General features: G+C 35.9%; 2 protein-coding genes across 3 annotated transcripts; both read left to right on the top strand.

Annotated features, from left to right (window-relative positions):
* The first annotated feature begins 569 nt into the window (after positions 1 to 569).
* ppp1r14aa (protein phosphatase 1, regulatory (inhibitor) subunit 14Aa) lies at positions 570 to 6,067 on the top strand. Of its 2 annotated transcripts, XM_067438555.1 has the most exons (4): positions 572 to 823; positions 2,188 to 2,262; positions 2,935 to 2,967; positions 5,139 to 6,067. In XM_067438555.1, the coding sequence occupies exons 1-4, from the start codon at positions 635 to 637 to the stop codon at positions 5,301 to 5,303; spliced, it is 462 nt and encodes a 153-aa protein (XP_067294656.1). In that variant the 5' UTR covers positions 572 to 634; the 3' UTR covers positions 5,304 to 6,067. The 2 variants fall into 2 exon arrangements, with proteins under 2 accessions (XP_067294657.1, XP_067294656.1); XM_067438556.1 differs by lacking the exon at positions 2,188 to 2,262 and having other exon boundaries at positions 570 to 823.
* Positions 6,068 to 6,337: 270 nt separating this feature from the next.
* On the top strand, positions 6,338 to 22,474 carry exoc3l2a (exocyst complex component 3-like 2a). The gene is made up of 13 exons (XM_067438548.1): positions 6,338 to 7,031; positions 9,661 to 10,189; positions 10,626 to 10,846; positions 12,481 to 13,255; positions 14,709 to 14,823; positions 14,924 to 15,034; positions 15,208 to 15,308; positions 16,496 to 16,606; positions 17,199 to 17,334; positions 17,434 to 17,556; positions 17,646 to 17,801; positions 18,124 to 18,245; positions 20,217 to 22,474. The coding sequence occupies exons 2-13, from the start codon at positions 9,675 to 9,677 to the stop codon at positions 20,530 to 20,532; spliced, it is 2,802 nt and encodes a 933-aa protein (XP_067294649.1). The 5' UTR covers positions 6,338 to 7,031; positions 9,661 to 9,674; the 3' UTR covers positions 20,533 to 22,474.
* Positions 22,475 to 23,127: the final 653 nt, after the last annotated feature.

The raw sequence follows: 23,127 nt of genomic DNA, 5'->3' as shown, positions 1-23,127 counted from the left end.
ACCTGACCCTACAAAAGTGATTCCTGATAGGCTTTCTGCAAAAACCCAAACGCCTTTTAAAGAAGAAAAAAATCATCCACAAAGCTGCTATAGAAATGACTTTTGATTTTGAGGAACTTCATAGAAATGTAGTGGAGTAAAAAGTACAATATTTGTCTTTCAAATGTAGTGAAGTTAAAGTCGTATGTTTCCAGAAAAAATAATACTCAAGTAAAGTACAGATACTCAAAAAGTGTACTTAAGTTTAAAAGTACTGGCTATGACAAACTCCTGTTCAAGCAAAAGACAAAAACTAGATAAGTTCGTAGTGTTTCACTTTCGTGTGTTTGGCGTGTATGGCTATTTGATGGTTTGTGTGTGTAGCATACGCTGTACAAAAACATTTTTAGAAGAGTAGAACATTGTTTTGAATTAAGTGTTATGTAAAAAGAGCCAATTAATTTGAGAAATTCCAAGCAATAAAAATATTAATATCACGTAATTTTTTCTTCTTCTGGACTTTACAAAACATATTTTTGAGCGTCTGACGTTGTACCTCCAATCAAGTTGAGCACGTGCCACTCAACGGCCAGCTTCATCTGGCCGCGCGCTCCTCCAAGCGCTCATTCACAGACAAGCACAAGCATATGTAAACATGGCCGAGGAGATTCATACAGGCAATTCCCCAGATTTAGACGATTTAGACACTGCCCGAGAGCACGGGGTGAACGTACATAAACGACAAGCGCGCGTTACAGTAAAATACAATCGCAAACAGCTTCAGAAAAGGCTGGACGTGGAGAAATGGATCGACGAAGGGCTTGAAAGGCTGTACACGGGAAAGGTGAGTGTCTACGCTCATCCTCACAGGTGCAGGGTTGACGTTGGAAACTACAGGTTGATGATTTCTGAAGAAAACAAAACAAAACAGATTTTGATGGAAAAAAGGAACGAAATTACATGCAAAAGTACACGCATTTAATTTCCAAACGCCGTTGAGGCGTATGCTGTTTCATGCGTTATTTTGAAATGCTTGACAGCTGGATGTGTAACAGTTCCTTCTCTAAGAAGTTGACCACAAACTTCTACACACAATTTTCGATGTCAGGTAAAAAAATGCATGTTCAGTTACCTAGTTTGCACTTTAATAAATTATTTAAATTAATTCCTTTTTGTAAACAGTTTTCATTTTAGCATTGTTTAATGCAGTAGTAGTTAACTCTTTTGCCCATAAACATGAACATATTTTACACTACTCGATGTAAATGAAAGGCTGCTAAATATTTTCATTTTGATTATGTTGATAACAGTTAGTCAGTAAGTCAGAAATTAAAATGTTTCCATTTTCCATGTTTGCATTTAGTAGTATCCTACAAGACTTACAACTAAGTGGAACAAAAGCAATTAGTCAAAGTTTCCAACTAAACTTGTAATATAGCCTAGTACAAAGCCAGGTTTTTATTAGGTTGTATAAACCAGGTTATATGCAATTATCTACTCATACATTTTAAATGGACTGAGAGGAGACATCGTTCTGTGAGTCTCAAGTTTATAAACAACAGCCTTTGTTAATGTAAGTGTGTCATGGTGGATTCTGTGACATGAATATGTCTGACAAAACAATATTAGTTGTTGGATAATATTAGAAATGTTAGTTTTGCTGTCCATAAAAGGTGAGGAGGACCAGGCCTCTGGAGGTACTAGGGAGGTCCAGCTTTTTCTCCCTTAATTACAGATGGGGATCACTTGGTTTTTTTTGCTACCTTACATGGACACCCCTGAGAAACAGTATTCAGCTGCAACAGACAGGAAGTTTAAACATAAGCAGTATGTGTTGTGAGACGCGGTCCCTCTCTCGGGAATTGTGTTATGCGATCTGTTATCTCGATTTGCTCACATGCGAAAGTTTTCCACTGAGATTATTAAATATTGAGACGGAAGATATTCTGAGATACTAAAACTGTGGGCTTCTGAAAAGTTTAGGAACAATGAGCTATAATAGGCAGTGCAGATGTGAAGTGGAATAAAAGGAAATGATGTCCAGTAATATCTAGGCTGTAATTGTTGGAGCTAAATGTCTTTATAGCACTACTTTCTGCAGTTTTTTTTATTTTTAAATTCTCATACATAGTTTTTTTTTTCTTGTTGATATTTCTGGAAATGGTTTTGGGAATTTGACTCATTTTTTTGTGTGTGTTTATGTTGGAGGACATGCCAGAGGAAGTGAACATTGATGATTTGTTGGCTCTCCCAAGTGATGAAGAGCGAACACACAAACTACAGGTCCCATAATCCCCCTCTCACACACACACCACATCCTGTGCTTTTATGTCTTGCCATATTTACAGCAATGCATTAAGTAGGCGCTTTTAAAAGCGACTTGCAAAAGAGGAAAGAAGGCGATTTGTATTGCCAATAATATTTATAATATAAGCCAATAATATGTATAATATAAAATGCCAGGTATATTAGACAACAGGTTAGGAAGCAAGCTAGATAAAATGAGATGCAGTGAAAAAATTAAGTTTTTTTGCACAATGGGAAAAATCTTTTACAAATGAAAAATACAATACATTAGAAATACATAGTAAGCATTTCATAATATGCCCCTCCCCACCCCCACATTTTACAGTTTGTATCTCCCATGAAAATGACATGTAATAGATAGGACCATTGACCTTGAGGTTGGCCTGCCATTTTAATTTTACATTCCAAAAAATTTTCTCAGAAATGAGGCCCACTCACTTATTAACTAATTTGTCTGAATATTGAACAATACAGACATATTTAAGACCACTGGTTCTCCACTGGTTGTACACAAGTGCATGCTAGTTTACACAGTTGTTAATAATATTACTGATATTGACCTTTTAGGCTCCTTTAATTAATACCTTTAATTAAAGTAGCATTTGGTTTAAGTGTTTACAAAAATATTTATTTTTGTTTGTTTTACAGGTTATTCTGCAAACCTGCACTAGCAACACTGAGGTACTTTTTTCAATCCTTTCATCTGTAAATCCTTCTTGTTGTCGTCATCTCTCTGTCCTAACATTTTTTGTTTCTTTTCAATCTTTTTGTCTACTCATCCTTATTACCCCACTATGGACCTCACTCTTCTTCTCATCCTTTGTTACTTTTCCTCTTCATCTCTTTCCCTCTCTCTCCCTCTCTCTGAGGGACACTGCAGTGACTGACACTCCCTTCCACGTGTTTCTCACAATAATCACAATGAATGAATGATTTGTTCCCTCTCTTTCCCCTTGCCCCTATTGCTCTTTGTTAGTACAAAGCCATTCTTTCATCGGGGCTCGTTAACAATGTTCACTCTCAGCCTTTTGATTAGTGTGTGTACATGATTGTTACTGTGTGTGTATGTACAGAAGATTGTGTGTCTCTGGGTAAGCCAGTGCTGAAGTGCTGACACATCATAGAGAATCAGTAGAGAGAAACGTGGCACTTGGCTCACACACACACAAACATACACACACTCTCACAAAACACTGACATCTGAAAAACGTAATCAGTTTTTTGCGTGTGAGACACACCATGGAACAATTCTCACCATTTCAAATTTGATTGCTTAAGTTTGTGAAGCGTAAAGGTATGGAAGCATAGAAACTGCTGACTGGTACATATCTATAGTACAGTCTTCAGAAGATATTTACAAGTTTTATATAGTTTACTAGTAGATCAATCAGAGAATGTCTGCAGTTCATATATTTTACAGCATATTTTGTTTAAAAGTCTCTAATTTTTAAATAGTTCTACAAGATTATGATTAAACCTACTGTGTTATATCAAATATTATTATTAGCACTCAAGTATTTATTAAGTTGTACAGTAAGTTGTCCTCAGTGTTGGGTAAGTTGCTCTAATAAGTAATTAATACCTAGCTACTAAATACATCATCAACAGTGTAATTTGATTACTGTACTACTAATTATGCTCCCTAAATATTACTGCATAATTTATTACAGATTGCTTTCTAAGTCCCATATAAACCTTGACTATTTCCACAATTCAAGGATGGACATGAAACTGCTCTTTTAATTCTTTAAAACAAATATTAAAAAATGACAAATTTTCATTGAACTGACCAACGTATTTAAAGGAAAAAGGTTACATTAAAAACATACATTTTAACATTAGATGTTACATTTTGATGTTAAATCCATTATTGTTTTCTATAGAATTGTTCTATAATCTATACAGTACTTCATGCAATTTTATCAGGGGTAACTAGCCTGACGTGGTCATACTCAATTCTAGTCAGAATATGAGTCTGAAACTGCTCCATTGGGCTGTGATTATGAGGTGTGTTTCAACCGAACCAGGAAAGACCTCAATTAGATAGACCTACAACCAATCAGAGCAACGAAGCTACGTCAACAGAGCTCAACTGCACTGTGTTGCCAAGTCCGCGTTTTTTTTTTTTTTGTCCGCGGGTTGAAGCGACTATTATGTGATATAGACCCATGAGTGCGATTTTTAGCAGCAACCTTGCCAAAATAACACACATTTTACCCCCCAAACAACATTTTTTTCCGGAGAGCCCCCTGAGAAGCCAATGTTTAGGGCTTGTAGATGGCGGGTTTTGTTCTAAAAACTTGGCAACCCTGACTGAACGCATGCTGGAATAAACGATCTTCGCCGGTGTTGTAAAAAAATAAAATAATTTAATGATATACAGAGTACTTACCCAACATGATCATCATTTCAGAGAGAAATTGTGAAGGTGAATGCATATACAAACAAGTTCTCCATTTAGGATTTGAACTTGATTGCGTGATGATTACGTTACTGTTTATCATCTGTCCATCATCGTCTAAAGCCCGCCCTGATGATTTCATTGGTCCGAACAGTTTCTGTTTGGAGATAATTACTCGTCTATGGAGTGAGGCCAGGCCGAATTGCCCGACCTAAAATTTTTGTGGGTGGGGCTAAGTTCGGCTGGCATCCAGGCTAAGGGGTAACTGGAATTAAATTACGGAAAAATTACAAGTATTCCCTTTACTTTTTAAGGGTAAAGCATTTAAAATAAAGTAATTACTTAGTAATGCATTACACCCAACACTGGATGTTGTATAACAATATGCAAACCTTTTGAGTGCTTTAAAAAAAAAAAAAAAAAAAAAAAGTAATTGTTTGTGTGTTTTCAGGCCTTCATTGCTGAGCTGTTGCAGAAGCTGCATGGTCTCCACAAACAGGAAGAGTTGCAGAATGAAGGAATTGAACATCCCTGTCTCCACACGTACCCACATCACCACGGCAACATCCATCATCACAGAGGCAACCATCAACATCCAACACATCAGACACTGTGATTGTATCTGGTCCGGATTATTGCGCTCCCTAACACACTCAGGACACACGCACAACTTTCAGTATCCAACTATAAATATATGCCACAGCAATAATTTATTGGCATGGTTCTTTGTTGCTTGTTGACAGGTTATGTTTGAACTAGTAGTATGCACGTTTACATGACAAATGCAAATTCACAATAATATACTAACACATGATAACAAACACAGAAAGGTACCAAATTTGAGCAGTCGTTTGACAGCAAGTTTAAATGTGTTTATGAACTTGTAGACTTCATAAAATAAACATTTAAGAAAGTAAAAATTATTTGATTTGGTGTGTAGTGTTATTGGAAGGTAAACGGGAGCATCATATTGATATTAGGTGTGCTATAATGTATTGTCCACCAGAGGGAGAAGTAATACAGAAGCAGAGATGTCCACTTTTCTCTGACTAAACTAAACAACTATATCTAAATGACATTAAGGCAGGTATTAATGTGGGTGGGTTTTGTTTATGTCTGTGTTTTTAATTCTACAGCTCAGTACAAAATGATGTAAAAAAATTATGTTTTTTTAATATGCTAAAATGTCTGTGAAAAGTCTATAGATTCTTAGGTATCCAGTTTATATTAGAATGTTCTAGTACTGCCATTTTGACTCCAAGGCCTACTTTTTTTCAAAGACAATATTCAAAGGCCCTCCTGTCTAAGCTGATATGTACCTCTGGTACTTCTGTTGTAATAAAAATTAACTGAAATAAAATATAATGCCAGTTAAATATTGAGCATTTGTTTTTAGTGTTTTATTTTAGCCATTTAATTAATACTCTATATCATTATTATGTAATATATGTACAAATTTGAATGAGTCCCTCTGGAAGTTTGCAGAGGTCCCTGATGAATAATCACTGTTCTAGTAGATTCATTCTGGACAACTGGATGTGTGGACCACAGGATTTCTCAGCTTGTGCTAAATCAGGGGATTTCATAATGTTTCTGGAGCATCCAAAATTAATACTATTGCAGTGATTCCCAACCCTAATGAAATCAGCACCTGAGGGTTTAGTGATTTGCACAAGGACAGATTTGAGATGGGTCACATATTTTTATTTTTTAATCTGCAACACTCAACCAGAAGAGCTCTATGCACTAAAACATAATTGATACAAAATGCTAAACAGTCATACATTTACACCATGAGAGAATGACTGGGACAGCCTATTCCAGCTGTTCTAATAGGAGAGCTTTAAATGTTTCAGTATGTCAGCTTTTTAAGATTATTAAATTTAGGATCATTAGTGACACTATACTGAACATCTCTATGTATCTGAGACCTCATTGAAACCATCTGTAGATATATATTTTTTTTAAACAAATCTGTCAAGGGTTGTATGTTTATGTGTGCTCAAGTTTATTTGTGATGTGTGTGTACTAGTCTGCGTATTTGAAGTTGTACTTTGTGTTACATGTTATTTGGTGTGGGTATGTACTGTATATAAAATGTTACGTGTGTAGGTAAGCTTGTGTGTGTCTTTTTGTTTAGGGAGGGTGTCTCTTTTTCCTCAGGAAAATGCATCATCATCTGATAGCAAACTCAACGTCTGCCTCCAACATTCCAATACAAGGCCCCAAACTCTTGGAGATAGACACACGAACACTTTGCCCCTCTCTTACTGATAGGCTCTCTATCACTCGCACAGACACTGGAATGGATTTGCCCTGAGCTGACCACCCACTGCAGCAGAAGGTAAGAGATACATGATTCCTTCTTGTATGTTTGTGTTATTCTCAATACCTATATTTGGATTTTTATCATTGGTTTCATACCAGTCAATAAAATCCATAAATTTAGTTTTTACCAATTTCTTTCTAAATACAGATGTTGCATTTAAGACATTTGAGTGATTCAATTTAAGATTTTTCCATCATTTAAAAATAACTTTTCTATTTGAATATATATATATATATATATATATATATATATATATATATATATATATATATATATATATATATATATATATATATATATATATATTATGTGATAGCAAAACTCTTATCTATCTAATATACTGATTTGCTGCTCAAGAAACGTATATTTATCAATGTTGAAAACAGTTGTTTTTTTATGATTCTTTGATGATTAGAAAGTACAAAATAACAGTATTTATCTGATTTGGAAAGCTTTTGCAACATACATGTCTTTACTCCAACTTTTGATCAATTGAATGCATCCTTGCTGAATAAAATTATTAATATGTTTCCATAAAGAAATTCTTACTGACCCCAAAATTTTGAATGGCACTGTATTATGTTACAAAAGCTTGTATAAGATTGTATAATGTTATAGAAACATATATATATATATATATGTATATATATATATATATATATATATATATATATATATATATATATATATATATATATATATATATATATATATATATATATATATATATAAAATCATGGGGTTATGATGATAAAATAATAATCATAGCAAAATCCTTTGCCAAGCACATTTTAATATTTATAAAACTCAGCAATTCATTTAAATTAATTTCCAGGTAATCAAGATCTGGTCCAGACAATTAGATTTTGTTGCTGTGCTGTTTCTACAATTCTTGAACAAAAAGCATTTTTTTAGTCTGTTAATGTTAGTTTGATCTCTGAACACATATTATTAGAGAAATATCTCTTTCCGTTCTAAACAACAATGTTTACAAGTGATGTTTTCCCTTCTGTTCCCATAAATTATGTAAGAACAAAAATACTGACATAAGGTCCACCTGGAATCTAGACAGTAAATAACCAAATTGGCCAGATTAATTTAGGTGAGGGTTGCAAGTACTCATTTAACTGACGCACATGCCTTATTTGAGTGTACAATGGTGATGGCTCATGATTGATGAAACTAAAGAGTTTGAACCTAGAACCTTTTGGTTCCCAGCCCAGATCTTTAGCAGCCACACCAGGGGAACTTTGCTCAGAAATAATGCAAAGCAGGGATGCTGAAACACAATTGCAGGGGTCACTGTGTGCTACACAACAGCACCTTCCTCTCTCTCCCTTCCTCCCTCTCTCTCTCTCACTTTCCCTCTTGCTCTGTCTTCACCTCTTTCTCTTAATATATATTTTAAGATGCTTTGTTCAAATTGCATGAGGAATTCTTAACCCTCGTGCACTGTTCGATTCCTGGTTACAGCGTGTATGGACCTTAATTAGATTTAATACAATTGCCCAAAAATCACACTATGACAAAAGAAAAGCAAAAAACCCACACAAGCAGGTATAAATAATTAAATAATTAACTTTTAATATCAATTAAAATCTGTGGCTGACAAAATATTTTTCACTAGCCTATTAAAATGGGGGGGGGGGGGGGGGTATTTTTTGCCTTCACAAGGGTAGTTAAAAACCAAAAATAGAACCAAAAATGTAAATAATAGTAATTGTGTGTGTATGTCAAAACACAAACAGACTGTGTATAATTTGTTAGTAGATGCTTGCTTAATCCCAAGAGACTTTGCAGAAAGTGAGTGTGTGTAGCGTTTGTGTTTGAGTAAAGAGTGTGTATGTTCTGAGAAACTCTGAGGACAGGAAACTATTCTGACACATCTGGATAGGAGCTTCCATTATAGGAACTTAAAAACTGCTAACGTCTTCAAAGAACACACACATACACACATACATATGCTGTTAATGCACTCCGCTCGCCGGAATACAGAAACAATGAGAATGCAACAAGGCAAAGTCATTTAAGACTGACCTGATGAAAGCGGTTTAAACAGGTTTAAACTCTGGTTACCTTTAAGCAGGACACATGGGCTATAGACATGCTTAGTGACATGTAGGGTACAAGAAAATCCTGCAAATTGGAATGAAGTATAACTTTTAAATGTAAAATGTAATTTAAATGTAAACATTCATATATATATTAGGTGGCCTTAACTACAGTGTACTAACATTTTAATGAATCATTTGGTACAATGCACTTATTGTGTATATACATTTTTATATTGTACTTACATTTTTTAAAAAAATTACATGAATGTAATTACATTACATTATAATAATTAATTTCTGTAGTTACATTTATAATTACACTGTTGACACTTCCCTACACCTAACCCTACCCTTAAACTTACCTATGCCACCACACCTGGTACTAACTTTACCTATATCCACCATAATATCAGCAAAAATGTTCTAACTTTTTAAAGTTAGTTATTTCTGCAGATGTGTGACAAACTGTTTGGAAAACCTGTAATGTGAGATCTTTAGAAAATATATTGCAAATGAAAGGTATTTCAATGAAATCGGAAAACAAGACATTTAATTCTGACCAATGTTACAATGTCCATTTTGCCTTCTAGTTACCAGTACCAGAATGCCCATCCTCAAGAGGCTGCCCATGAGGTTCAAGAGTAACCACACCAATGGTGATCTCCAAAAGAGTAACCTAACTAATGGAGAACTCATCCTAAAGAGCAATCATAGCAATGGGGAACTCATTCTGCCATCATCCGATCTGAATCCGTTTGAAGGGGCGTGGGCAGGCATAGGGTGGAATAATGAAGAGGATGGGGTCTGGATGAATGGACAGGACTACCAAAGGTCATCTCAGGTGAGCGAAGCACAAGAGAACGAGGCAAATGCAGAGCAGCGTGGAGGGTCAAAGGTCACTGAAGGATCAAAAGAAAAGAGAGGAACTCTGGAACGAATCTGTGGCTCATCACCACTGAAGACCCTTGGCAAATTAGGCAAGGGTCTGCGTCTGACCGGAAGAAATGTGTGGGGTGCCACTCCTTCACTACGGAGCGCAACTCTCCCGGCAACACCCTCCTCAGGAAAGAAAAAAAAGAACTATCGGCGAGCTTCTGAGGAAATCATGACCTTACTGAGGTGAGAATTTGACATGTTTCAGGATGTACATATTATACTCAACTAGTCTTTACAATTGTTTATCAAACTAAATTCAAAGCAAAAACTTGTAACATATGAACTTGTATTTAATGTTTTTTTTAGATGTGTGTGTGTGTGTGTGTGTGTGTGTGTTTATTTTATTTGTGCCAAAAAAGCCCTTGACATCAACAACAAAAAATGGGAAGCATTTCTTCTTACTTAAAAGTGGATATTTATTGTAATACTTTTTGTTGTTATATTTATGCATGATTCTAAATATTGTAAAAATGTTTGCACACCATTGTTTTTTCAGATCAGTCATGAAAATATAATATTTATATCTAACTGTTATATCGATCATTATTTCTGAGACTAGATGTTTTCTAGAGCTGTTGTTGTAATGGGAGTGTTTCTTAACACAGTTTTTAACCTTCAGGTTTGCAGGCCGTCGTAAGGAAAGTGAACGCAGAGATAGTCTACCTACGGGTGACCTGACAACTGAAAACGATGAAGACAATCGCAGGCGTCCCTCATTCCTGCGCATGGTCAGTCTGAGCAAACTCAGAGGGGACTCGCTAACAAACCACAGCATGCAGGAAGAGGAGCAAGAGTTAGTAGAAGAAGAACAGCCCGTCAAACGCAGGGAGCCGCTGTCAGGTACAACTGTGTGTTTTTACCTGTACTTACTTGTACATTTTACAGAACGTACAGAGTGTAACTATTATGCTCACAGTGGCCCTCATTTATCAAAAGTGCGTACAACAAATTTCCAGCGTACACCCAAACCCAAGGTGACGTTGAGATTTATCAATATGGATGTTGGCGTATGGCACGCTCAAATCGTACGCTAGCTCAGGAGGTGGTGTCCGCACGTTTTGAGTTAGAGCGAAAATGAAAAACAATTCCTAACACCACCAAACGCACTGACAAAGATACGCTACATCATGACCCACTGTAAAAACAACAACAACAGCATAGTAATTATAAACTTTAGTGTTTATTTTTGTGCAACATGGACTTCAATGTTTAATTTGTGTGATACCAAGCATGATTTGTAGGCATATGTATTCCTCCAGTTGAGCCTGTGCCGCTTTACCTGACAGTTCAGGGTTAGGCCCGGCAGCTGGGCACGGACTGGGACTGAAAATAATTCAGACTGACAAAATAATAAAAATGACATTCTTCTTCTTTTAAATAATAATAAAATAAATAATAACGACATTCTTCGTCTAAATAACAATAAGCGTCATTAATAATAAAAATCATAATAAGAAGAAGAATCTTACAAATTGTCATGCAATGATTAATGTGAATGAATGGTACTCCACATCACATCATCATCACTATCGTACACCCCAATAGCCTACATGTGCCGTGATACGAAATTAAATGTTAATTGTTTCAAAACATGTTCTGTAAAATAATGCATTGTGATAATTTCTCATCCAAACAGCTATTTAAACTGCTGGAGTGCACTTCTCAACCCTCACACTATTAACAGTACTCTTAATTTAGGTCCACATTTTGTTTTTGTGGGTGCCTTTAATCCCACTCTTTAAACTCTCAAATAAAACAATTTAGCTTTTTTCCACTTCCCTGATGGTCTTGATGGGCGCGTCTCAATCATCTTACTAGTTCAGTAGTCAGGGCACTGATCAGGGAGTCAGCCCATTGACTTATGTTCTAATCAGTGCCCTGAATATTGGAGTAGTGAGATGATTGAGATGCGCCCCATCTCCACGTCGGAGAAGTTTCGCTTCTTTGCCGTCTTCCGTGTATCCATGGCGTAAAATGAGGGCATGGGGGAGGCATAGACTTGAATATATGGGGCGTGTTATTCTAATGACGATTGGTTTCAGCCGCGGCATTTATCAAGGGCAAGTATTGCGTACACCTGGATTGCAGAGGTACGCTCAGCTTCATAAATCAGGCGGTGAGAGGAGTGTAAGCATAATCTTACGGCAACATATACGGCCGTTTCTATGCAAGATTGATAAATGAGGGCCAGTCAGAGGTCTCCATGATTGACCCATAACACCTTGCTTTTAATCAAAAGTGACTAGGTCCAAAAGTCCCTGTGAGTCAGTGGCCAATTAACAAACACTTTCACAGAGACAGGAAATGACATACTTTCTTTGTACAGAAGACCCAACCAGATAAGCTCGCCTCAAGGAGAAAAAATCGGAACTGTGTCAATACACAGGCTTGTCCAAAGATAACAACACATCAAGCGAATAAACACATGGCCATAAATGAAAATTAATTACTCAATCTCTCTCTTTCTCACTCAGTGTTGGAGATCCTACAATTAGTCAATCAGAGAGACCTGCTGCTTGCTGACACGCACATCCAAGAGCTGGAGAGGGAGTGTGAGCTTGACCCCTCCCTCTTAACACAAACCACACCCACTTCAACCACGCCCAGCAATATAACTCCTCACACACTCACTTCACCTCCCTGGCTCCCCCTGTTGCCTGGTTCAGGCAGTGAGGATTCTGGCCCAAGTATGTGGGACGCTGGGATGCGCAAAGTGAAAGATGTAGAGCTACTTTACGAGGCTCTTCAGAGAGAAATGTGGGATGTGGTGAGGGAGTCGCTACGTCAGCCCTGCAGTGGGCCTCAGCTTGGCCTGGTGGTGCTGGTCATTCAACAGGAAGAGCAGGCTGACAAGGTTTGGGCCCTACGACAAGAGGCCCAGGCCAACGCCCAAGCCAGTGACCAATCTCAAGACCATTCTCGACCCTCCAAGCGTCCCAGGAGACTGCGTCAAAGGTGGGTGGAGGCTGTGGGAGAGGCAGCTGACTGGTGTCTTCCACAACCAGGGGGCATTGCCGCAGGGCAGATGGGCATGTACTTGGAGCGTTTGAGGGGCAGGGTGGTGGAGGACATGGACGCGGCACGTCGGAATGTGGTGGCGGTCTATCCCGAGGAGTTTGCTGTGTTTCAGGTCTACATGCAGAGTTATCACAGGGCTGTTGCCAAAAGACTGAAGACCATCACTTGTGGCCCAATTCAGATCACAGATACATACTCACTGCTTGACTGGATCTACAACATTTACAACAGGTATATGCACATGCATACATAGACACTGAGGTGTGTTTTCTATTTTCTCACACACCTTTCCTGCAATCACATTCCACACGGTTCTTGTTTTAATGACCCAGTGGAAGAATGAGCTCAGGTCTATTAATATCAGCTGCATTGTTTATTAGAATGAACAACACCGGTACTGAATACCAGAGAGAATTACTGTACACAATAAATGGTCTGGTGTACTAAAAGTAACCACACTATCAAGTTGACTAAATTTTTTCAGTAGTATGACAGTAGTTAGTTTTAAAATGAAATCTCACCCAATCTGATTTCTAAACGCTTGCTATAGATCTTATTATGAACGATTTATGCCTTTTTTTTAATTATCCATTTTCAGTTCTTGTCATTTTTTATCAGAATGTCATAACTGATCCTTCTGGAGAAATTTGCAGAGTTCTATGTGATGATGTATGCAGGACTTCTCAAATCATTTCGTCCCTGCAAGCTTGTGTTCATCTGCCTCTATTTTTGAATCTTAAAAATCATCTCAAAATCAAGTCAACACCCAATGGATAGGACCAAGCCTTACATTTTATACATTTTTAAAAAATGTATTACGCTCTAATGTATGTCACACTATGCCATGGAATTCGCTTCCTCCATTTCATTGTGACTTTAAGTAATTTATCCTTTAGAGCTACTTTTCCTAATGAGTAACTGTATAGTGTTACCAAACAGTACACTGCTATTTTAATAATGTCTGAGTTATGAGAGAATAATTAAATAGGCTAAATGGTCAGGTCTCTATCTCTCTCATTTGTTGCATAAGACTTAAATGTATGACGAGTGAAATATATGAGAAGTTTATGTGTTGAGTAAATATTGCTGGAATTAAGTAAAATAATTATCATGTATTTCAGTAATGGAATAAATTGTATTTTATTCTGATGAGAAGGCACTGCTTGACAAAAAAAAAATTAAAAACATTAAAGTAGTACCAATAAATAACCCCCTTAACACCCACATATTATTATTGGAATAGTGAATCAGTTAATGACCTTGTAGCACTGAAAAGTCTGATTCTGATTCATTCATGTTTTAGTGCCAGCAAATATACAGCTCTTATATCATAGGGTAGTATATATATATATATATATATATATATATATATATATATATATATATATATATATATATATATATATATATATATATATATATATATATATATATATATATATATATATATATATATATATATATGTATGTATATATCAATGAATATGTCCTCTTGCTTTTGCTTTTTTTAATGCTTTTTGTTTTGTTTGTAGGGACAAACTACTTTTAAAAAATGTATATACATGCAGTAGCTTGTCTAGTTGTTGGTTCCCCAACTCTGCACAACACAAATACACTATAACTTAGACACGCTATATGGACACACACAACCATACTCTGGTTCTGACTGTGAGTGTCCCTATAGGGACGTCTTGGCTACAGTTGGAGCAATGGGCACTATAGTGTGTGAAGCGTTAGATCCTCTCCTGCCTGAAGATGTCATAGACCGTCTGGAACAGGACTGCGTTGAAACTGTTTGGGTAACACTTGATTATCAGTAATCAAATTATGCATTAATTATTAATCTCTGGGAACAAAGAGTTAAAATAATATCCACTTTGTGTGTGTGTGTTTGTGCAGGACAAGATGACTATGGAGCTCTCACAAGTTTTGGATGATGAAGAAAAGCGATGGGCTCAGACGCTGCACATTGAAGAGTATCAGTCTGGCCTCGCCCGTTCTGTTATACAGGTAATATATCCACAATCCTCGTGAACATCTATTAGCCTACTGCATTGATTATGATCTGACTGTATGCATGCCTTCCACTTTGTACTCTTGGCAATATTGGTGTATGTGAGTGTGTGTTTAGAAGGTGTTTGTGAATATCTTTTTATATATGTGTGTGTCTTTATCTGTTTCAGAGGCTGAAGGTAGATTTAGACAGATCGACAGCTGTCAGTCAGCCACTAGGAGCTCGTGTTGCTCGCTGCACCCTGAATGGACTTGCAGATTTCCTGCACAGGTGAGCTGGGGATATGAGAGTATGATCATAAGATGCTGATGATGAGTGAGCCATGGCAAAAATTATGAATCATGTTTAAGAAAATACGTTTAAGTAGGCTACTCATATAATTAATCTCATCATGTAAATGTTTAAATGATATTTACTCCATAAAGCTCCTAAAACTATTTATGTTAGAATACATTACAGTTAAAACATCACCACACAATTAAAGCTATTTCAGAAAATCTTTATAAAATAATTTAAAATTGTGTCTTTTAAGGGTTAGTTCACATAAAAATGAAAATTCTGTCATTAATTACTCACCCTAATCTTGTCCCAAACCTGTAAGACTTTCATTCATCTTCGGAACACAAATGAAGATCTTTTGAATGAAATCTGAGATAACTCTGTGCCTCCATTGACATATCACTTTGACGCTTTAAAAAAATGTTCATAAAGAGATCATAAAACTAATCAATATGAACTGAGCGGTTTACTCCAAATGTTCTGAAAAGACACGATCACAGATGAACACAATGAACCACTGATCTATATAATATTTAATAATAATATCTATAAAATATTTATATAGATATATGTGCGTAACATTAGAATGAACCTCACTGGTTCTTGCATGTCATGCATGTGTGTGGGTTGATGAATGTTTATGTCAAGTCAACTTTATTTATATAGCACTTTTTACAATGCCGATTGTTAACAGGAAAATTATTCGGCTGTCTAGCCACTCTGGAGAAAACAGTTATGTCATCTAGCTCATTTCAGTTATTATATAGCGAAAATGTAGGCAGATCAGTAATTTAGTTGATATAGTTCATTTAGTTTAGTGATTACATTTATTTGGATATTTAGTAGAAATTTTAAAGGGTGAATAAAATTAAGGTGAATGAAAGCATAAATGTAAAAACTTTGGACTAAATTCATATGGATTAGTTTTATGATTTCTTTATGAACCTTTTGAATCTTCAAAGTAGTTGCGTCAAAGGAGGAACAGAAATATATTCATTTGTGTTCCTAAGATGAACAAAAGTTTTATAGTTTTGGAAGAACATGTATATATATATATATATATATATATATATATATATATATATATATATATATATATATATATATATATATATATATATATATATATATATAATAATTTTTTTGTGTGTGTGATTTTGTGTCTGTGTTGTATTTAGTTTCCAGAGAAAAGTTGAGATGTTCCATGACACGCAGTCAGAGTTTGGGGATCATGGGGATGGTTATGTGTCCAGGACCATCTCTCTTGTCAACTGTGTTCCACCATTCAGGTTTTTCATCTTTTTCACCATATATGTTTATTCAAGCCTCTCCCGCCCTGGAGTTTGTTTTGTGTGTTGTTGTTTTTGTTTGTTTTTTGAGGGAAAAAAAGAAAAGAAAAGAAGAAAAGACTTCTTTTAAGAAAAAAAAAAGACTTTAGAATTGTATATTTTCTTCATTTAATATTTTGAAAATGGAGGTTCTTCAGAAAACTGCAGGTATCTTGCTATGCTAGAATAAACTAAAAATACAATGAAAAACTCCATTGAAAAACAGAAAAGGTACTGGTAAATGTCTGTCAGGACATTTCCTTCAACTGTAAAACAAAATGTAATGCATAATTAAAAAAACATCTGGCATCCTCGCTATTCAGTGTTTGTTTAAAAAGAATGCTATGTAGTTATTTTTTAATAATTGTGTGTTTTTAAAACAAATAACTCAAATGATCAGTGCATCAATGCACATAAAAACACTTTTTTGAAATATATTAATGAATATAAATACTATAGAAAGAATAATGCAAGGAAATAGCAGGATAAAAAAATTAGATTACTTTAAATTCCTTTTTTGAATTTAATGAATTAATGAATTTAAACTGTGTAGGAATTTTGTGGAGCGCTGTCGCTTGTGTGACACCCTTGGCAGCGAGGACTTCTCCCAGCGAGCTCAATCCTCTCTGGAGCGAATTGTTAACCAGTCAGTGCGAGTTCTTTCAGACATACTGTTTGAACACATCAGGGTGAGATACATTTTACGATACAGTTTACGATACAGAGATACAGTTTACGTCTGTCCTAGAAATGTTTCATTCATTGATGATTTTCTGGCATTATTCCAGCCATTCTTCGATAAGCTGGTGAAGAGGAAGTGGCTGGATAATAGCGAGGCCTATGAGAGCATTGAGATGACCATAAAACAGCACTTTAAAAAGTTCCGCAGAATGGACTGCCCACCATATCAGGTATGACATGCATACATCCCCACACGCATGCTCACAGACTCATTGATTTGTTGGTCAGTTGATTGATTGATTATCTGATTGGCTGACAGGCTTTGGTGAATGAGGTGCACAGGCGGGTTCAAGTTGAGTATGTTCGTGCCATCATGAGGGGCCGGGTCATCTGTACGTCACTCAAAATGAGGAAGAGAGTGGCTTTCCGTCTGCAGGATGAGGCCAAACAGCTGAAGGCTCTTTTTAAAGATCTGGTCAGTGCTACTAACCTTCATATTATGCCTTATATTATCTTACAGTTTTCGCTATGACACCCAAATAGGATGCAAAGGACCTTCTTCACAAAATATAATGTATAAAGACACATTTATAGCGTGAAAAATAAAAAATATAAATATTTTTTCATCACAAACATTGGAGTACTGTTAGGTATATAAACATTAAGGATTAAAAAAAGGCTAGAATTAATAGAATAAAATAATTTGTGATTGGTTGCAAGCCAGTACGGATCAGAAAAATGCCAACACCAAAATTTGTTAATAAAAATGATGTCCTCACTCTTTCTTTTTTTCTCAGGAGTCAACTTCCTCCTGGTTGGACAGTGTGATTGTTCACCTGGCTGACATCATAGCATTGGAGGACACACCCTCTATTCAGATGGAAGTTGGGCTTTTGGTGAAGGAATTTCCAGATATACGGTAAGACCGCCAGGGCAGGAGCATAAAAAACATATTCAGAGGCCCGTGATGAAACTGCATAGGGTTTAAGCACCAGCAGGGATACCAAGATTTGCCAAGTGTATGGTTAGGTTCTCACATTCTCACTTTCCAATCAGCCCTAACTCAGTTCGGGATTTCCATGTCCTCACTATTGACATAAATCCGCTCAAAATAAATGTGGAGTGAAAGAAAATACAGCTTTTCTGACTTTCATAAACCCGCTCCTTGCTTCAGACAAATCCACTCACGATATCCAATGTGCAAACAGGGATACGTTGTTGAAAAGTTGAACTATACTTTTAATTTGAGCGCTGTCATGCACAGGATACTGCAAAAGGTGTGAACACAATGGTCAAACACATCTGTCTAGTAAAAACGCATACTGTGTGAATGACCCTTTAGAAAACTACATGACCAATGAAATTTGATGACCGGAAAAAGTGTTGTTTAAAAACTGCTATAAAACTGAAGCCGAATGTAGAACCGGATGTAGATTTTATATTTTAGCATAAAACCGGAAGTATTTTTACTAGGACACTGTACTTTATATGTAACTTTGTCAGTTTACAGTTGCATTAATACAATTTTGCTGAACACTTTTAGACCTGCGGAAGGGTAGAACCTGAACTCTGTCGTCTTAAAGTGCTTTCATTCTTGAAAAATCCCCTCTTATTTCCTTAAGAACTATTTTTCACAACACCTCTCTGTTTCCTGAGGTCATTCTAAGAATGTCTGACTGAAAATAGTTACCGTGGTGCTCCATCTCAGTGCCAACTTTCCTTTATGTGGATGGGAGGGAACAGCAGGCAGTAAACAGGGGAATGGGTGAGATGTGACCCCACTTTAGTCATGTTTTTGTTTGGATAAAGAGAAATGTGTGTGTGTGTGTGCTCAGTCACTGGCTGGCAGTGCTCCTGCTTGCTGACGCACGACCCTCCTCAGCAGACAGGAAGTGGCTGTGGAGTACTTCCTGTTCCTGCCAGGTCACAGGAGACTGACTGGTGCCACACTCCAATCAAACACACACACACACACCAACTAAAGATCAAAAGCCAAAAAAGTGGAGGCTACTTAACTTCTCTTTGTGCGCTTAGTGTAGTTTCCTGTTTTTTTACTGTCTGTCTATGTTAAAGTTTGCCACAGATAACACTGTCACATTGTTATCTATAAGCAGGACATGCCATCTTTGTATAGAGCGCTGACTCGGAATTGGCTTTTTGAGCCATGAGCACTGTCAAGGGATCATTACAAAGAAACATTTGGACCGTATTACTCAAATGATCTTTCCCTGAAATAATTCAATTTTTAATAATAAAAAGATTTAGAAAGATGATGAATATTATCATCTTTCTATATTGTATATCTTAAAGTTTCTTTTTTTTTCTTTATCTAAATAATGGAATCTAATTTGTATGAATGATTCTTTAAAAAAATGTGAATTTGTTGAAAACTACTGACAATACAACATGATCCAAGTCAAACTGATTCATATCTGTTCCATTTTTATCAGGCAATATTTTTTGCAATGTATAAATAAAATAAAATATTAGATGAAAAACTGAAACATGTTGCTTTAGTAACAAACTGAAATAAGGTTGTTGTACTAAAGTACTACATAAGTACTGAAATACTAAACCTGTTAAAACTATTAAAATATGAATAAATACTGTAATAGTTAGAAATAATACTGGTTGTACTTGTACAACCTACATTGCACTTGTAGCTGCTTTATTTTTGTTTTACTTGTAGTATATCTTTATTTGATTATTTATCTTGTGAGCTCTATAATTTAACTGACTCTTTACCTAGGTTCATATAGTTTGTTTTCAGCTACAAATAATATATTTCTTGTTCTGTTCAAAAGCGGAGAGAGTGATGTATGCTTTTCAGATTATAAAACACGAAACATGAACCATTACGCCCTCTCACCGTCATTCTGTCCTTCCCCAGGAGAAGACATATCTCTGCTGTGTTGAATGTGCGTGGGATGGTGCATCAGACAGACCGTCAGGAGATTCTAGCTGTTGTCCGGGACTTAGAGACCAGCGACAGCTCCATCAATCTACCCCGAGATCATGCCCTCTTCTCTGAAATCGCAGTGGCCAAAGACATGTCCTGTCTGGGACTGGTTCTGATCCGCTTTGGTCTGACTGTGTCATCCTGGGTCGCCAGTGCCCGGCCCCACCGTAGAAGAAGGAGCCGGAATGAGAAACATGCAAATAACAGACCACTGTCAAGCCATGCGAAGCGTTTTACTGAACCTTAAAGTAAACAAAATACAGCATCACTAGAACACATAGCATCCTGATATCCAAAAATGACACAATAAATGATAAATACACAGCATCACAACAAATATTACATAATCAAATCATTATAATATTAAGCAAATATGGCATAGATTGCAACAATTAAATATTGCATAAAATGTGCAGTCAGATGTTTCAGACTAGATGAATGTACTTCAGAACACAGTCAAAAAGGACGATAAGATGAGTTCATGACAGCAAAGTAAAATCTCAACAATAATTGTCCTTCATAACACAGCTGGAGCGGAACAAGTCAATGGACACTTCAAAGGACGGGAAATAGTCTGTAATTCTCTCTCGCTTTAAGACAGGCTGTTAGTGGGCCGCTGTAGACTGACTAGCTGGACCTCTGTCGTGTGAACAACCACATGATTTGAGAGGAGCGGCAGGAAACTCATTGCCATAAAGTGGGGACTTGCTGAAATTTTTATTAGTGCAGGCTGTGTTCAGAACACTGATTTAGCCCAACACTAAATCACACAAAAAACTGCATGTACATCACATAATGTATCAAACACCAGGTACAGTTCTACAATGCATAAACAGCTACAGATGATGTGTTATATAGAGAAGTGCAGACAAGAAAATGGTTTAAACATGGTTGTCTGTGACATTAAAGAATGTGAATGTTAATCACTCTGATTTTGTACTAATGTTTAGGATTCTGTTCATCTCATTTCATAATCACTGTTCAGATCTGAGCTACTGGAAAAATGACAAGAATTAAATGTGATATTGTTTTAGTTAAATAAGAAATAAAGCCCCATTGACTGGGACATTAATTATATTGAAATTAAATTGCTGTTTTTTTTGTTTGTATACAGTACCATTCAAACAATTTTCCCATATTGTCAAAAAGGCTGCATTTATTTGATCAAAACATCTGTAAAACAGTTATATTGTAACGTAGTATTACAATTTAAAATATATGCTTTCTAATTTAATATACTTTAAAAAAATGTAATTTATTCATGTGATAGTAAAGCTGAATGTTCAGCATCATCAGTCTTCAGTGTCACATGATCCTTCAGAAATCATTTTCATGTGCTGATTTGCTTCTTAAGAAATATTTCTTATCAATGTCAAAAAGTTTTGCTGCTTAAATATTATTGTTGTTATTTTTTAATAGAATTAGAAAGTTCAAAAGAACAGCATTTATTTTTTGTAACATTGTATTTACTGTTACAATCAATTTAATGCATTCTTGCTGAAAAAACTTACCAACCCAAACTTTTGAATGGTAGTGTACATTTTACTCTACACACTATTAACAATTTTAAATGTTACATTCTTCTAATTTAAAGAATTATTGTGCAAGGTTGATACAGCACACGCACCTGCTTCACTCAGCTTTTATAGTTGTGCATTTCTGTAGGTTTGGGTTCGGGTTGAGTAGAGTTGAGGTTGAGTTCTGCTGACATCCATCAGCTGAGGGATGTTTTGGGTAACTGGTCTATTCCTGTTGTTCTGAGAGGTGCCAAACGAGTCCTCTTATCAGAGCCAAGTATACACACCACCACAGGCGGCCACTTCCTTTTCAACACAACAAGCCTGTTTTATCCCATACATACTTGCTGTCAGAGAAATGAACACACACTCATGAAAATAGATACACGTGAATAAGGAAAGAGAAGTCAGCAGGATTTTCCTCTGATGCTATATGTAGTTAAATATAAAATAGGCCTTTAACAGACAATGTTGCTAACTTCTGGAAAAGAAAATAAGGGATAATCGTGGTTCTTTATAGGAAAATAGGGGGAAACTCAACATATTTGTAGGCCTAATGCACCACACAGTGTCATTTCAGTGTCTGTAGTTAAGTATGTGTAAAAGGTTCTCAGACAAACACATTTAGGTCATTCTGTATCAAAATCAACCAAATTTCAGAAACTTTCCAGGCTCCATTTTTTTTTTTTTTTTTGTTCATTTTGTTTCTAAAGAAAGACAAACATAAATTAAGAAAAAAAAGAAATGAATCAATGTAATGGATGTATATTTAATAGTAATTCAATATTTTGTATTCAAAGGGGTGCTAAATTGTTTAAGAAAGATCAGTATTTCATTATTTTATTTTCACACAGAGAAGTTATATTAGGTAAATCTTTTGACTGTAGCAATATTGCATTGGGAAAAAATGGACAAAAGCACTTATTGTGTTTTTTTATTCATAATTTGCATGCCTGTAACATATTTTGAATACAGACTACCTTAATATGCGTTTAGTCTTTAAATCTTAAAAAAAGTTACTTTTGTTTTCCTAATTTTAAAGACCCAATAATTTACAGAGATACAGGGAACTCAATTTGGCTCCATGAGTAAATTGGTAAAATTTGTCAATGGTCATACATCATCTGAACAACACATAATGTTGAATCTAGAACGAATCTTTGAATCTTGAATCTTTTTTTTGTTCTATCAACACATTTGAACATTACTATCTGAGTGCCATCGATATTTCCCATATTGAGACCTGCCAAAGACCAGTGGGGTATTCCAGAAAGCATGGTTAACTTACTGTCACGTATACCTTGAACTCTCGGTTAATTAACCCA

Source organism: Pseudorasbora parva, chromosome 3, assembly GCF_024679245.1.
Source record: "Pseudorasbora parva isolate DD20220531a chromosome 3, ASM2467924v1, whole genome shotgun sequence".
Classification (NCBI taxonomy): Eukaryota; Metazoa; Chordata; class Actinopteri; order Cypriniformes; family Gobionidae; genus Pseudorasbora; species Pseudorasbora parva.
Note: the sequence above shows the minus strand (reverse complement) of the source record. Positions and strands in the feature narration are given on the sequence as shown.

What these genes read in the sequence shown, in the direction of transcription:
- ppp1r14aa (XM_067438555.1), top strand. Translation starts at nt 635, where the DNA reads ATGGCCGAGGAGATTCATACAGGCAATTCCCCAGATTTAGACGATTTA. An exon ending in AGCGAACACACAAACTACAG is followed by an intron (nt 2,263 to 2,934) that starts GTCCCATAATCC and finishes TTTGTTTTACAG; the next exon opens with GTTATTCTGCAAACCTGCAC. An exon ending in CCTGCACTAGCAACACTGAG is followed by an intron (nt 2,968 to 5,138) that starts GTACTTTTTTCA and finishes GTGTGTTTTCAG; the next exon opens with GCCTTCATTGCTGAGCTGTT.
- exoc3l2a (XM_067438548.1), top strand. Translation starts at nt 9,675, where the DNA reads ATGCCCATCCTCAAGAGGCTGCCCATGAGGTTCAAGAGTAACCACACC. An exon ending in AGGCTCTTTTTAAAGATCTG is followed by an intron (nt 17,802 to 18,123) that starts GTCAGTGCTACT and finishes TTTTTTTCTCAG; the next exon opens with GAGTCAACTTCCTCCTGGTT. An exon ending in AAGGAATTTCCAGATATACG is followed by an intron (nt 18,246 to 20,216) that starts GTAAGACCGCCA and finishes GTCCTTCCCCAG; the next exon opens with GAGAAGACATATCTCTGCTG.